At 48.3% G+C, this 15,121-nt stretch overlaps 4 protein-coding genes across 4 annotated transcripts; 2 read left to right on the forward strand and 2 right to left on the reverse strand.

Annotated features, from left to right (window-relative positions):
- Positions 1 to 490: 490 nt before the first annotated feature.
- Positions 491 to 1,278, reverse strand: BDW43DRAFT_298486 (O-methyltransferase; the record flags this gene model as incomplete). The annotated part of the gene is made up of 2 exons (XM_032044560.1): positions 491 to 696; positions 783 to 1,278. 2 exons carry the CDS (start codon positions 1,276 to 1,278, stop codon positions 491 to 493), a joined length of 702 nt encoding a protein of 233 aa, XP_031902714.1.
- Positions 1,279 to 3,912: 2,634 nt separating this feature from the next.
- BDW43DRAFT_317846 (uncharacterized protein) lies at positions 3,913 to 7,401 on the forward strand (the record flags this gene model as incomplete). The annotated part of the gene is made up of 5 exons (XM_032048594.1): positions 3,913 to 4,910; positions 4,986 to 5,615; positions 5,660 to 6,274; positions 6,332 to 7,030; positions 7,070 to 7,401. The coding sequence occupies exons 1-5, from the start codon at positions 3,938 to 3,940 to the stop codon at positions 7,399 to 7,401; spliced, it is 3,249 nt and encodes a 1,082-aa protein (XP_031902715.1). The 5' UTR covers positions 3,913 to 3,937.
- A 2,756-nt stretch (positions 7,402 to 10,157) lies between these two features.
- Positions 10,158 to 11,476, reverse strand: BDW43DRAFT_308692 (cytochrome P450; the record flags this gene model as incomplete). Its single annotated transcript, XM_032046549.1, has 3 exons — positions 10,158 to 10,347; positions 10,488 to 10,951; positions 11,009 to 11,476. The coding sequence occupies 3 exons, from the start codon at positions 11,474 to 11,476 to the stop codon at positions 10,158 to 10,160; spliced, it is 1,122 nt and encodes a 373-aa protein (XP_031902716.1).
- Positions 11,477 to 12,896: 1,420 nt separating this feature from the next.
- On the forward strand, positions 12,897 to 14,999 carry BDW43DRAFT_308693 (terpene cyclase/mutase family protein; the record flags this gene model as incomplete). The annotated part of the gene is made up of 1 exon (XM_032046550.1): positions 12,897 to 14,999. The coding sequence occupies one exon, from the start codon at positions 12,897 to 12,899 to the stop codon at positions 14,997 to 14,999; it is 2,103 nt and encodes a 700-aa protein (XP_031902717.1).
- Positions 15,000 to 15,121: the final 122 nt, after the last annotated feature.

The following is a 15,121-nucleotide window of genomic DNA, read 5'->3' on the forward strand; positions in this document are numbered from 1 at the left end:
CAAAATCTAGAAGCAGGGCCAGCCATCTTTCTCTGGGGACCAGTAACTAGTACTTGTCTCCACGTAGACAACCTTGCCCATCATCACTTTGATACCATCAGGGAACGTTCAAGACCATGAAGATTGGTCTGAGAAGGAAAAGCCCACCGTTGCATTGATGGGAATCCAACTGAATGAGCCTCAAACGGAAATTAAAATCAACTTTCCCAGCATCGGCTTCTCGTTTCATGTAACCTGCCCTTCAGGCTCGATAATCACTGTCGATGATCGGGGTCTTGCAGTTTATAGCGTTCGAAAGGATACGAGTATTACGTAGGCACGATGGCTTTTAAGGTAATGAAAGGTAGTGCCTGGCAATACAGCTGGATTGACTCGCGGTATCGGAGCTGAAAAGGCCACGCAAGCCAAAAAACACGATTAATGGGCCATTCCATATCATATTCTATAGACGCCTGCCTTGCGATATTCAGCCATAGAGTGATGCCCTACCCTATTCGGGTAAATATACAGTCACCTCTAATCCCCCGTTAAATGGAGTAGTCATCGTCCGAAAGCCATTCTTGGGGTCATAAATGTATTCCAAGAGTTCCTTGTAAAGACCCTTCGCGACTTGTGTCAGATCGGTGATGATCACTGCCCCCGGACGCAATTTAGGCTGTACCAGCTGTAGCGTGGGAAGGGCAAGTGGTGTCCATACTTGATCCAAAAGTTAGCCAACCGTGCACGTGACAAGAACGATATGCACATACTGTCTAAAAGTAATAAATCAATTGGACCCGTACTGTCCAGTTCCACCGGCAGTGTATCCAACAAATCCCCTTCCAGTAGCGTAATATAGGGCTCAACCTCCTCACCTGCATCTTTCCAATGCTCTCTCGCCTTTGCTGCCTTGTTAGGCTCCTTTTCTGTTGCAACGACCTTGGTATCGCATTCGCCGGGTTGAGTTTGCGCATTCTGACCCGCAGCTAGAGCCAGATACGTTGTTGACACTCCGAAGCTGGTGCCTGCCTCGACGATATTGCGTGCCCCAGTCGCTCGGGCAAGGAGGTAGATGAATTCACATTTCTCCCGCTCTAGTGCGATGAACTTGTCCCGCATGTAGTCGTCGTTCTTCTGAGACCAGAAATTGCCAAGGAAAAATGACTTGAGTAGGTATCCTATCCAGAAAGCGTACATCGATAGGGTGCTTTCCTGCGCCTGCGACTGCTGATGCAGCTTGTCGAGGAGGGAGACGACCCTTGGGCTCGCCGCGATGGTTCGAAGAGGCTTGGGAGGCATCTTGACTTTAGTGCTTGGCCAGTAACTAAAGCTGAGCGAAATGTGTGACAAGTAAATCTATTCAATCAAGTAAATCAATTGTCGATCTAGGTTGGCGCTGCTATTTATTCTATTGGTGGGCCTTGTTCGCGTTTTCGCGTTTACTTATCACCGAATCTGTCTATTCGGACAATCGGCCTTGCATTGAATCCGATCATTTCCCCCGACGAACATTGGTAGACAAGTCACATGTGTCGGCGGCACCCTTGAGAACGATACGAGTTTTTCAGCGGACCAATTGAACCGTAGCATCAGGGCTGTAGCCGAGGATGAAGGTTAGAGCTGGATATCCAAAGGACGACCTCAATAATTACGTAGATTCAATCAGGACTTTCAGCCTAGCTACTCTGAGAATCAAGGCTGCGTGCGGATCATTGGCGTCAATTCAGCCCATCTTTCCAAGAGTCCCTTCTCCTAAGTGATCCAATGTTGTTAGGGCTAATTCCCAATGTTCTATTCAAGGACTAGGTCCACAGGATACCCCAGGTTGGTCCTATTTGAGCGTACCGGCCCGAATACGGCGTGAGACTGGATAGGTGAAAATACCGTCGACAAAACTATGAGGGTCCTCTCGTTCCTCATTCGGATGTTGCCGCTTTGATAGGGTTAGCTGGGTGAGTCAAGCGATTTGCTCGTGTCTTCACAATAGTCACGCAACGCACATAAGTCCATTAAAGGCAATTTGATAGAACAGCAATCCACGTAAAAGGAACTCCCCAAGCCCGTCGCCAGAAAAAGGGCGTAGTAAAAGAAAAATAAAGCAAAAACGAAAAGAAACAAAAGAAAAGAACTACGCGCAAATGGCTATAAATTAACTTAAAATGAAGAGAATTCGGCTTGTACGCTGGAATCTATCGCTAATTTAACGTGGAGCTGCCCCCGAATTTGTTGAGGGCCGGCAAATACAATAAATATAACTAACATAACTAGGGGTCTTACTAGTTACGTAAAATAAATAATTTTTGGCTATATTTTTAAAGTATCTTCTTCACAGTCCTAGAAGGAATAGCTTACAGCTTTATTATTATTATTATTATTAATCAAGTTTAACATCCTTATAGTTGGAGCCGTCGGCCTGACAGAAAGAGTGGATTAGCCTCCCCGTTTGCCAGTCTGCAGACACATGGGCCTAGGCAGTGGCCTAGGCCACTGCCTCTATATGTTTCCTAGCATACTCTCTGTATGAATTATTCTTGATGGTGCATCGGAGCTTGAGCATCCTGCAAACAACCGAAACAGCCAACGATCTCTTCGAAAATTCGCGAAGACGTTCCCATTCGCAACTCGCTTCGCCAAGGATGATGCCGAAAGGCGTGCTCTCTCAATGGACTGAGACCATAATTAGAGATTGCGAGGATCAGGAAGAGATTGAATGGGGCATAATGTATTACATATAAAATTATTACCCTCTTTCGACGTATTTTCTATTGTCAGATTGACTGAAAAGCGGAGATCGGGCTGGCTCAAGAGAGGATGCTGACTTTTCTTGTTATAGTCCAAGGTAGCCAAATGCAGCCCTATATTGACTCTATGAAAAGTGCGTTAAGTGCTGCAACATGAAACTTGGCACCCTGTTTGTTCCTCGCTTTGCTTCCCGACTACTTTGCATAGCACAAAAAGTGATTCTAAACATGATATTAAAAGCACTACAGCCTGCGTACCTAGCAGTTTCCGCTCCTGCCTGTCTAGCTCGTCTATTGACATCCGACTTAGCTATAAAAAAGCTCAGGAGAAAGGGCTGCTACCGCTAGAAAGTACCTTCCTGCTGTTCGACCGTTGAAAAGCAGCCAACGCCTCGAGAAATGCGCATGTTTCTAAGACCTAAAGAGACCTGACTGGATCAATCAATAATTGTCTGTCTCACGATACGGGCTCGTTTATATCTGCTCTGTGGGTATTAAGCATGTGCAGGTGAAATCTCCGATGACAGACTCTTGGTGATCGCTCATGGGAGCTACAGACGCTCCATGTCAGTTTGCAGTAGGTGTCATCAATTCCTCATACACTTCGCTTCTGCGCGAGCATCTTGACATGTCCGTTTCTTCTCGCCGCTACAACCTTTAAAGAGAGTAATCGGAGTCCCGTGGACTTAGCCCATTTGGGTGCTACTTTACAGGACATTTTATGTCAGAGTTCAACTGGCTATCGGCTTTCCTCAGCAATGATTATACCACCACGCAGATCCACAATCCCATTCTACCACAACGATAGGGAGCTCCCGTTATTCCCACGGAAACAGTATAGGTGTCCATACAACAAATTCCCCACCACAGATAACCTAAAATATCTCTTGTGCGGCAGTGTGTGTCGATTCGCTAGAACGTTGGCCAATTTCAACTACTTTTCGGAACGGAAGCACATCGGAACAAACTAGAGTAGGGTAGGGGAGCCGACACAACCCAGCCTTGTGCTGCACGCGAGGCTGAGCCTTGGGGTAATAGGAGTCATAATATAATTGGCCGAGAGAGGACTTAAGGACTTGGTTCCCCTCTTCGTTGCGGATAGAGTCGTCCAGCCCCGCCCTGAGGCAGAGGCCCGAAATCAGACCTCCACGTAGTATTTTCCAACAGTACATCTAACCGACCCATCCAATGTACTATCTTACTGCACTGCCCGAAGCATGCGAAGGCTATCCCATGAGCAATATACGGTTGGGTGGATTTGCGCTCTGCCCCTCGAGATGGCTGCTGCAATAGCTATGCTCGATGAAACCCACGAAGACCTGCCGGTCAAATCGAACGATGGTAACGCCTATACCCTGGGAAGGATCGGGAAACACAATTTAGTAATCGCGTGTTTGCCAAGTGGCCAATATGGAACAACATCCGCAACTGTTGTTGCAATTCAGTTGCTGTCGAGTTTCCCGTCAATCAAGTTCGGACTTATGGTGGGCATTGGTGGGGGAATACCAAGCTCAAAGGTTGACATTCGGTTAGGCGATGTTGTGGTCAGTCAGCCAAGTGCCACGCATGGTGGTGTCGTACAGTACGATTTTGGGAAGGCGTTACAAGGTGACCGTTTTCAACGCAGAGGTTTGTTAAACTGTCCGCCTCAGGCTCTCCTGACCGCGCTTGCTAGGCTGCAGGCAAAGCACCGAGTGTCTAGAAGTGCCATACCTACTTACCTGGCAGAAATGATGCGAAAATATCCACACATGCGGAGAGACTATTCACCCGATGGTCTCTTAGATATACTCCATGAGGCTGGGCACCATGCCCTGACTTCAGTAAACCCACTGAATCTCAACGCGACACGAATAGTCCCACGACCAAAAAGAGCCACAAGTGAACCGGTGATCCATTATGGCCTCATTGCTTCGGGAAACCAGGTTGTCAAGGACAGCATCAAGAGAGATCGCCTAGCCGGAGAGCTCGGGGCTTATTGCGTAGAAATGGAAGCCGCAGGACTTATGAATCATTATCCATGCCTGTTGGTCCGAGGCATTTGCGACTACGCAGATGCACAAAAGGACTCTAAATGGCAAGGATATGCGGCAGCTGTAGCATCAGCCTATGCTAAGGAGCTTCTGACGGTGACATCTGCCAGCCTCACTCTCCAGTCACCGAGAGTACGGGAAAATCTTACAATCCAAGGTATGATATCGGTAGACAAGAGCTAATGGATCCTTTGATTACTATGGTCTCTAACGCTTCTATTTTTTTTTGCAGATACACGATTTGCTAGACCCTTAAGCCTGGGAAGCATGACCGTAGTTGGCAACTTTATAGGCCGTCATGATGAATTAGGTTGGTTAAGGGCTAAACTGACCTGGAAAACTCATCCTCGCCGGAGGATCATAGTGTTACATGGATTGGGTGGTATTGGGAAAACACAGTTAGCAGTGCGATTCGCGCGTTTAAATCAAAATGACTACAGTGCAGTGTTCCTGATCAAATGCAGAGATAGAACAACATTGCTGCAGTCCCTAGCGTCAATTGGGCCTCAAATTCACGCCAGTGATGGATCGGAAGGTTGTTCACCTGTGCTCAGTCTTGAGCAACGGGCTCAGCGTGTGCTAGACTGGTTGACACTATCTCAGAACCCCAAGTGGCTGCTCATATATGACAATGTATGCCACAGTGATAAAGCAGGGTACAATATTAGTGACTTTTTTCCCTCGGCAGACCACGGCTCGATTATAATTACCACCCGCATTCTCTCATTCACTGAACTTGGAGAATCGTTAAACGTCACTAAGCTATGCCGTGGGGAAACAAATCAGTTGCTACTACAAAGCTCCGGCTTATGGCAATCCTCCAAGGACGGCCATTACCTCAATGAAGGCAGGTTTACCCCTTGTGCACTGAATGAAGGAGCTGTAAGTGGTTCCTAATATAAACAGACAATCGTGAACTCGTCAGTCGACTGGACGGTCATCCGCTCGCGACCGTGATAGCCGGCATGTTTATAAGGCGCACCGGAATTAGCTTGTCCAAATACTTGCAGATTTACAAAACGTCCTGGCGTGCGCTACAAATAAAATCAACCGCCTTGGATACACATGGCTACAGAAGTGTTATTCATACCTGGGACCTTTCCTACAGAGAGATCCAAGACAGAAACCCAATAGCAGCCGAACTCCTAATCATCGTCGCCTTCTATAATCATCATGATGTCTCTCTCGATGTACTGAAGAATGCCGCTAAATATTCCGATTCTCCTCAATGGTTTCGCGACCTTGTGTCAGAGGACTTGAGTTTTGCAACAGTTGTGGGCGTCCTTGTGGACTTTTCGATGATTGAACGAGGTCATGGAAATGTGGGGTACTCCATGCATCCTGTTCTTCAGGAATGGTGCCGTCGAGGCATTATGCAGAAGGATAACGTTCGCAATACCCGATATCAACACATGGTTTTGGTGTCGATTGGTGCAATGGCGTCTACACCGAACAATGCTGACTGCTATCTCCTACAACGAAGACTGATTCCTCATGCAGTATCTATACTTGGAGAGCTTAGTGAAGAATGTAGCCCCTCCAATAATACTGAAACTGTCAAAGCTCTGCGCGTCTTAGGTAACCTTTTCCTCAGTCACGGCATGCTTTGCGAGGCAGAAAAGGCGTACAAGCTAGCATACGCAGGGTCCATTCGTATATTTGGCCGATGTCATCATTCAGCACTTGCATCGGCCAAAAACCTTGCGAAGCTATATTGCTTAAAGGGACAGTTCGGAGAAGCACTTCGAGCATATAAGCAGGCTCTCATGAGGCAGGAATCCGCTCTCGGACCAGAGCACCCGTTGACTTTATCCACCCTCAATGACTTTGGAACATTCTTCTGCCTACAGGAGAAGCTTGACAAAGCACAATCTCTATATCAGCGTGCCTTTGCGATCCGTATATCAGCCTTTGGGCCGGATCATTTTTCTACGCTTGCCCTTTTCAACAACCTTGGGAACGTCTTCTCCCGCACGGGAAATTTGAAGGATGCAGAAGCCTTCTATAAGCAGGCATTAAAAGGTCGCGAAAGTTTACTAGGTGCCAAACATCCCTACACTCTCGCAACTGTTAATAATCTTGGCAACCTCTATTTGCACCAAGGTCTTACTGATAGAGCAGAAGGCCTCTATCGGCGGGCACTTCAAGGTCGACAGAATATCCTTGGCAACCAGCATTTGCTAACACTTGCGTCCATGAATAATATAGGGAATCTGTATTCACGCCAGAGAAGATATAAGGATGCAGAAGATATGTACAAGATGTCATTGTGTGGTCGTGAGACAACTTTGGGCGAAACCCACATAATGACTCTAGCTACAATTAATAATCTCGGAAACTTATACTGTGATCTACAAAGGTGGGAAGAGGCCGAAAGGATGTACGAAAGGGCACTATCTGGTCGCAATTTATTGCTGGGGCCAGCACATCCTTCAACCTTAGCGACTTTTAACAATCTGAAAAACCTTCTTCTTTATCAAGGGCGCATTGAAGAACTAGGGATGTTATTCCGGCAACCTTTACTAATCGACAAACACGAAAGACAGACTGCGGAAGACGACCTATCTTGGGTTTCGAGGAGAAGAAAAGCGGACGTGAAATTTTTCCTTCCTTCGTTGTCATTACCCAAGTACTTCCGCAGGATTTAAGCTTGCCACGGCTTTCCAAAAATATTACTCTCCAATACATGAACTCTTCGCCAATTTTTATTCACCAGAATTGTATGTACCGACTCTGCAACTGTTTATCTCCCGCTTTACTTGACATAGGCACATGGGAATATAGCCAAGTACATTCATGCTACTAAACCCATGCTCTTGAGTATGGTTGGTCAGTATGAATAGCCAGTACGAATAGAGACGAGATTTCAAACCCCTTGGAATTCTATCCCTCTGTCCCAAACCCTCAGGTTGTGGCCTCAAATAATGTAGGTTGCAGAGCGCCCCGCAAGACATCCCCTCCACTGAGCCATTACTCTGCATGCTAGACAAAACCATGCGCTTTTCGAGCACGGAAAACGGTGCACCATTCGCCATTCGACCTTAGGCCAACTAGCGCCAGAAATCCAGCAACAACATGGGATAGGACCTACTTAATCCGTTACAGGCGTAGCCTATTACGCGTGATACGCTTACTACTCTGGTCACCTTAGAGAAATCCTGTCAACCGAATGTTGGGCCGGGTACCGTGAGCCATGTTTTCCCCGGGCAACATCACCCTACAGCATGAAAGAAGTGCGTAGGGCCGTTGTGTGGCGGAAACAACACGTTGCTCTCCTGCCAACAGAACATATCTGTGTCAACCTAGAATAACCATCGCGTATCACGCGTGACATGCCTAACCCTTTTGGTAGGTAGGTGGTAAATGGATGGGCTGCATCAACCATGGCGAAGCATTAACCCTGAGCTTTTGTAAATCGAGGCTTGGACAAGGCCAATAAACGAGAAATTCACGTCCATATTTAATTATGTTTATAATGCGATGGATCGAAAATCAATCTGAGATACCCCGAGCGTTACAATATAGGAAGCATAATTCGCTACTATTCTCCTCTCAAGGATAGAGCTTATACACATGGTGAAGCCAGATTGATTTCCAATAAATCAGGTCCCTGCATCTATTCTATGCCGGAGATCTTGTTCCTCATCGAGTCGGGCCGCAACTCGCGGCAACTGTCCTACCTAGGATACTAATCCGATCTAGCTCCAATCAGCACTAGGAAATGCACATTTTTTGATTCTGCACCCCCGGTCCCCCATATCCCAATGCTTCTCAGTGACCAGGCAATCCCGGAGGAGACGAGGATTTGCTTCCTCTGCGTTTCCCCTTTCCAGTGGCACTTCTGGCCACCTCCAGTTCTCAGACCCGCTTAAATCCGTGCTGTTCAGATAACAAGGCACCCATCGCAAAGTTTGGGCAAACGAGATTCCCATCTACCATGGAGTATGTATGATTGGAATGGATGAAGAGATCCGACCATTGCGTAGTAGTCAGATCAGCCATTGACGTTAGAAAGAAACGGATCCTCCCAAGCTGTTGGTACGGGCAAACTCACATGTGGCTCCTGTTTACATGGGTTTACAACAGGTACCAACGGATAGCAGTGGCCCAGGACACTTTCTGCTAAACAGATGGGCGGCTGACCATACCGTTCACAGGTGCAGATATCTAATAGATTATGGTAAGAGAGACACTTCATATACTCTTATGGAGCTTGTTCTGAACCTTGCTATTGGGGAATATAGGCGGCGGGCCCTATGGCCTTACCCAATGCAATATATTGAGGTATCAGAATACCCACAGTGGTTATGTTAGACGTAGTTAAACAAGAGGTTTGGCAATTGTTTTCCGCTAGTAATAGAGTAGTCAGCGAATCGAGAGCCAGATCGATTATCGGGTGATTACTAGGGAGTAACTGTTCCTGGAATAAAGATCTGTGTCTGAGTTGGGTGTATTATTGATAGGCCTCACCAAAGCCCGTCGGCTGACGGGCCGGCCGGGTTGAGCCTAATTCCGTTCCTTGGCAGGTTTTGGGCCTTCAGATTAGGCCCGCGGGCTTATAAATAAATATTAGATTTATAGATAGTGCGTTCCAGCTATGCTGACTGTCGGCACGGGATGGGATGGGAATGGGATGTCCCGTATCCCGTCCCATCCAATTCTTGGCATCCCGTTTCCATCCCTTTTTCTGGGGATATATGTTGTGGTCTCAGGGGAAAGAAGGGCAGAATGCGGTTGTATCAGCTACACGTACGTAGCCTACTGAGGATCGGATGCCATTTCGACTGATACTCAATTCTATGGACGACTCTATCGACTATCTCGACCGCTTCTTCTTATAACTAATGGGTCAAGCCTTCGGGAGATGGAGTTCGGTGATCGGCCAGGCCACTAGGTTCACGTGGTCTTGTATAGATGTGGAAGCATGAAGGAGTCTGGTATTCAGGGGTGCGGATGCACACCGGGACAAGGGAAGAACCCATGTTCCGACAATAGAATCATATCACTATTCACCTAACTCTAAGCAAATGATGACTCCCTCTGAAGACCACCTGCCACGCCATCGTAGCTCTCTCCGCTTCTCCCATGCCTTCTGTCGCTCACATGCACCACGGCTCCTTTTGCAGTTGAAGAAACCGTTCCTAGCCTTAAAGACCCTATCATAATCTGATAAATAATCTGTGTCTCCGGTGTATACAATACCCCCACGTTTTTGAATGCTCGGAACGAGCCTCACTCCTAACGCAGCTTTCGTGATGGTTGGCTGGTCCATTGTGACAATCGCCGCATAACCCCTACTACCAAGCGTACCTCATCATCCGTGTTCAGCAAGGCAAACTAGTCAGGCGTGCTGCAGAATACGGATCCAGCAGATCCCTCCTTAGTACCCTTAGGAGGCCCTTCATTAGGGTCTCAAGTCCAAATCTGTCTCGGGATTCCTCCTTCTAATCCATAGCTTGACGGATCTAGGTGGGATGCAGAAGTCCGACAACAAGACGTTTGGGGGACGCGTGTCCAAAGGTTTGACATCGTAGTGCATGGTAATGTAGGCGAGGAACATTTTCATAAGCTGAGCTGCGAAGAAGCGGCCATCACTAAAGGATAGTATATATTAGTATTTGATTTAGGCAATAATAGAGGTAGTGAATTCCCAGCTATTACACATAAAAAAAAATTGCCCAGAACGAAGAACACCCTTGAAGACACATATGCATGAGGCACATTTATCACCTACCAGGAATATACTCCGTGGGAGAAGGATAGGAATGTGTCGCTTGTATCCACTAGCCCACGGGGCTTGCGCTGATCTGAAGCGTCTGTTAAGAGAAACCGGAAGGGTATGTAAGTGTTGGGATCTTTATAGAACCTCTCATCCCTGTGAATCCAGTAGACTGGAATACTCATCATACACCCCTGAGGAATGTGGTGCTTATCGGGTAAGGCAAGACCTTCTTCAGCAACAACGGTTCGAAAGAGACCGCGTGTGTGGGTAGGGTGCAACCTCAACGATTCGCGTATAGCGCTATCGATACAATCAAGCTTGGGTGGGCTTGCCACATTTGACCAATCTAGTGAGGTAAAGGCAGAATCAGCTTCCTTTCGAAGCGCTTGGTAGTACTCCAGCGAAGGGTCGGAGCTCAGAAGGTCTAGCAAAGTGTTCGTTAAAGTCAAACTGGTCGTCGTTACGAGAGTCATGATCTGCAGGAGTGGATAAGTATATATGTAACCAGACAGCCAGGAGTGGGTTGGGTGTACAATGATAGTAAATAGTGTCTCTATCTCTCTGATGTGTTCCATGGTCCCCTTTTCATCATCCAATATGGCACGAACCACAGAGGTGATGAAATCCTGGGGACCACGAGAATCAAGATCGGGATCCCCTCTTCTGCGCTCCTCGACCTTGAAACGCTCGTGGATCAATGGGGTAAGATAATTATATGCTCGGCGACGGAAGAAGTCGACGATCGTCCTTGCAGGCCAAGCAACGATTTGCTTGAGTGGCCCCGGTGTTAGCCCGATGACTACAGCAGCCACTCCAAATGAGATGGAGAACCGTTTCAGCGCTATACCAAAACCGTTGTCATGGCCCAATTTCGATCCTAAGAGCATGCTCAACGCTGTGGTGTGGACCACCTCTTCGACAACGTCGGACAAGCGGACTTGGCGCCAGCTATAGTCACATCCCACCACCGAGTCGACAGTCTGCTGCATCAGGGTAAACATGTCTCTTTGCCTCCTGCTAACATCTGGTGTGACCATGCGCCTGATAACTTGCTTAAATAACCTAAAGCCAGAGGAGGGTATGGATGGAAATAGTTGCTCGAGAGCATTTCGCTCCGACACTGGTATTCTATGGGAGACGATCGATGTTGGGAGGGATAGTAGCCATCGGCACTGCTCTTGGGGAATGACAATATGGGGCGAAAGGCTAATATCAGGCACGAGAAACGACTGGCCATATTTACTGAACTTCTGGCCATTAGTGGTATTCTCGCTGAAGCTAATGAGCGCGGTACCGTTTCGTAGCCTTCCTCCATAGTTCTTCCTCCCCTCCAATATTCACGAAAGCATGAGCGTACAAATGACAGCCACTCGTTTCTTCTCCCCGCACGAGGTAGGGACCGAGGGAGGGCCTTTTCAGTGAAGTACGAGACTAGGAGTAGTACCGTTATTACTGTGGCCAGGGCAATAATACTCACGAGACTGGATGCCGTGACGTAGTGAGTGTCTAGGACCCCCATCTTCAGCGATGACATATGGCTAATTAATTTCAAAATTCCCGATCCTTGAACAGGAGCTGCACTGTATGTACGGAAAATTAACGAAGTCCTACTTCAACGCAGAACCATGAAGGGGCATGTGTGCTGACTATATAAGGAATATGGGAATAAAGGTTCTGCAAAGCATAACAGATTTGGCATGATGTAACTCCGGACACCGGATCCTGTCGGCAAAGCCCAGATTGGTAAGGAAGTAAACGCCCTTGGGGGAAGCAAAACGAAACGCATGTTACATGGCGTGAACGCGCCATACTCCCTGCCACATTCTTCACCAAGGAAAGGTATCCGAAGGGAGCCAATAGATCAGTGGTAGATGTATGTTTGGGCCTGGAACAGTCTACGAGGTACCCTCAATATCCCCGGGAAGGCTTTCCACAAGCCGGATGCCTTTTTTTTAACTATCCGGGAGCATAGGCTCAGGGGAAATGGCCTAGAGCCTGGACTCAGTTCGCTCAAAAGACCACCCTTCGTTTCCCACACCTGATTCATGCATCAGCTATAAGACTAAGAGTTATGTAAGCGGATCCATGGATGTGGCACATCCACCTGTATCCACGCTTCTCTATCGTGACTCAGGATGCTGACAGTAACGTCAAGACTATCCAAGATGATGGAGTGAAGCCCCACAAAGCTCTAAAACCAAGAAGTAATTCAGGGCACCAAAGATTGTGGGGTACCATGACTGTGACGGTAGCATTCTATACTGTCTCACACGCCCACTCGTGATCAGCAATATTAGATGAAGGAACAAGCCACAACAATAATGCGGGCCATCTCTAGTATATGAGACCCTATGTTTACGGTCCACTAAACCTATCCACAAGCTGTGAATTGTTCTTTCTTCAGATAACCACTTCGGCAAAATGTCGCAGACTAACGAGACCAAGACGATCAGAACGACCGTCTATGGGAGTACGGCCACGGCACCTCTGCTAAGGAAAGTGCAACAGGCACTGTTTCTTTCAGCAGAGTACAGCAAGGAATTGATGAAGCCGGACGGACATTGGTGTGGTGAGAACAAAGGAAACGCCACGATTACGGCGGAATACGTCTTCTTATTTCAAGCTCTCGGCCTGGACCTTGACCCGAATCGACAGGCCCTCATTTCATGGCTTCAATCAGTGCAAAGGAGTGACGGTTCTTGGAGCCTTGCTCCTCACTATCCTGGTGACATTTCTGTCACGGTGGAGGCCTATCTTGCCTTGAAGATTCTAGGTGTCCCAGCAGAGAGCCGAGCAATGCGCAAAGCAAAGGGGTTTGCGCTCCGCGCCGGTGGGGTCGCGAAAGTCCGCATATTGACTCGCATAACCCTGGCAATGTTCGGTCTGCTTCCTTGGGCTGCTGTGCCAGAGATGCCGGCCGAGCTCATCCTGGCGCCCGCAAATAGCCCGATAGGAATCTATCGGCTGTCATCATGGGCACGCGCTACAGTGGTTCCGCTGCTGGTCGTCTGCCATCACCGCCCCATTTATGGCCTTCCGAATGGGAGGTCCGATTCAAATACCTATCTAGATGAGCTCTGGTGCAACCCTACAGAGAAGACTGTTCCCTACTCGGACACCCTCTGGAATCTCTGGGCAAAGGACTGTGTCAGTTTCGTCTTCGGTGTTACTGACTGTATTCTACACTCCTTGAATGGACTACGTCGGCTCAATCCGCTACGTGGTTATGCCATTCGTGAATGCATTGATTGGATTCTCAAGCACCAAGAAAAGCAAGGGGATCTGGCCGGCATTATGCCTCCTTTGTATGGAGCGCTTTATGCGCTAACGCTGCAAGGATATGCACTGGACTCCGACCCTGTTCGCCGGGGCCTGAAAGCGATTGAGCGTTTCGCATTCCATGACGAACGAGGCAGGAGAATCCAAACTACGGTTTCTCCGGTCTGGGACACCATCTGGATGAGCGTGAGCCTCATGGACGCTGGCATGGCGCCAGACAGTCCGTGGATTCAGCGCGCCATGCAATGGTTGCGGAACAGGCAAAACCTGACCCAACCTGGAGACTGGCAGGTCTATAATCCGCGCCTTGAACCGGGGGCGTTTAGCTTTGAGTATTTTAATACCTGGTATCCGGACCTCGACGACACGGCCGTCGCCGTCATTGCGATGATCCGGCAGGACACTCGGCTAAGCCATTTGCCGTCAATAACGCGCGCACTCAACTGGCTTGTCGGAATGCAAAACTCAGATGGTGGTTTCGGTGCATTCGATAAAGGCAATGACAAATTATTTCTCAACAAATGTCCCTTCAGCGACATGAATGGTCTCTGTGACCCCTCCACAGCAGACATCACAGGCCACGTCCTAGAAGCCTTCGGACAGTTCATCGAGCTGAACCGAAAGCAGAGATTGAAGGGAATGGATGCCGAACTACTTGATCGCCTAATGTGGGCCTCCAACCGAGCGATCAACTACCTCTCCCGAACACAGGAGCCTTCTGGTGCCTGGTACGGGCGCTGGGGCTGCAACTACATCTACGGGACGAGCGGGGTGCTTTGCGGACTCGCGTACTTCATCGGATATAGGGAGGAGCATGGCCAGTGGCGCGAGAGAGATGACGGCATCGCAGACAACGTCAGCGATGCAATTCATTGGTTGATGACCATCCAGAATGCGGACGGTGGGTGGGGTGAGACACTACATTCATATCAGGATCCACTACGAGCAGGCTCGGGCTCATCAACGGCATCTCAGACAGCCTGGGCCCTAATGGCATTGCTGTCATACCTTGCGCCATCCGCGAATGTAATCCAACGGGGGATCCAGTACTTGATCCGGACGCAGACCCAGTGCACTACGAACGGGGCGACGTGGCCCGAGAAGTATTTCACGGGCACTGCACTCCCGGGATACTTCTACCAGGGATACGCTCTTTACCCCCATTATTTCCCAACTTTGGCTCTTGGCCGGTATGCACAATCTTTGGGACAACAGCCACTAAGGGAATACAATACACAAAGATAGCTATGCAATGTTCGCTGCTTGGGGGTGGAAGAAGATTAACGAATTACTAAAGTGTATCAGGAATGCTGTTGTGAATATCGTTTGAAGGGGGCCTTTCTCTTAGTACGAAGTAATGAATGAGA

This window comes from Aspergillus alliaceus, assembly GCF_009176365.1.
Source record: "Aspergillus alliaceus strain CBS 536.65 unplaced genomic scaffold BDW43scaffold_10, whole genome shotgun sequence".
NCBI classification, from domain to species: domain Eukaryota; kingdom Fungi; phylum Ascomycota; class Eurotiomycetes; order Eurotiales; family Aspergillaceae; genus Aspergillus; species Aspergillus alliaceus.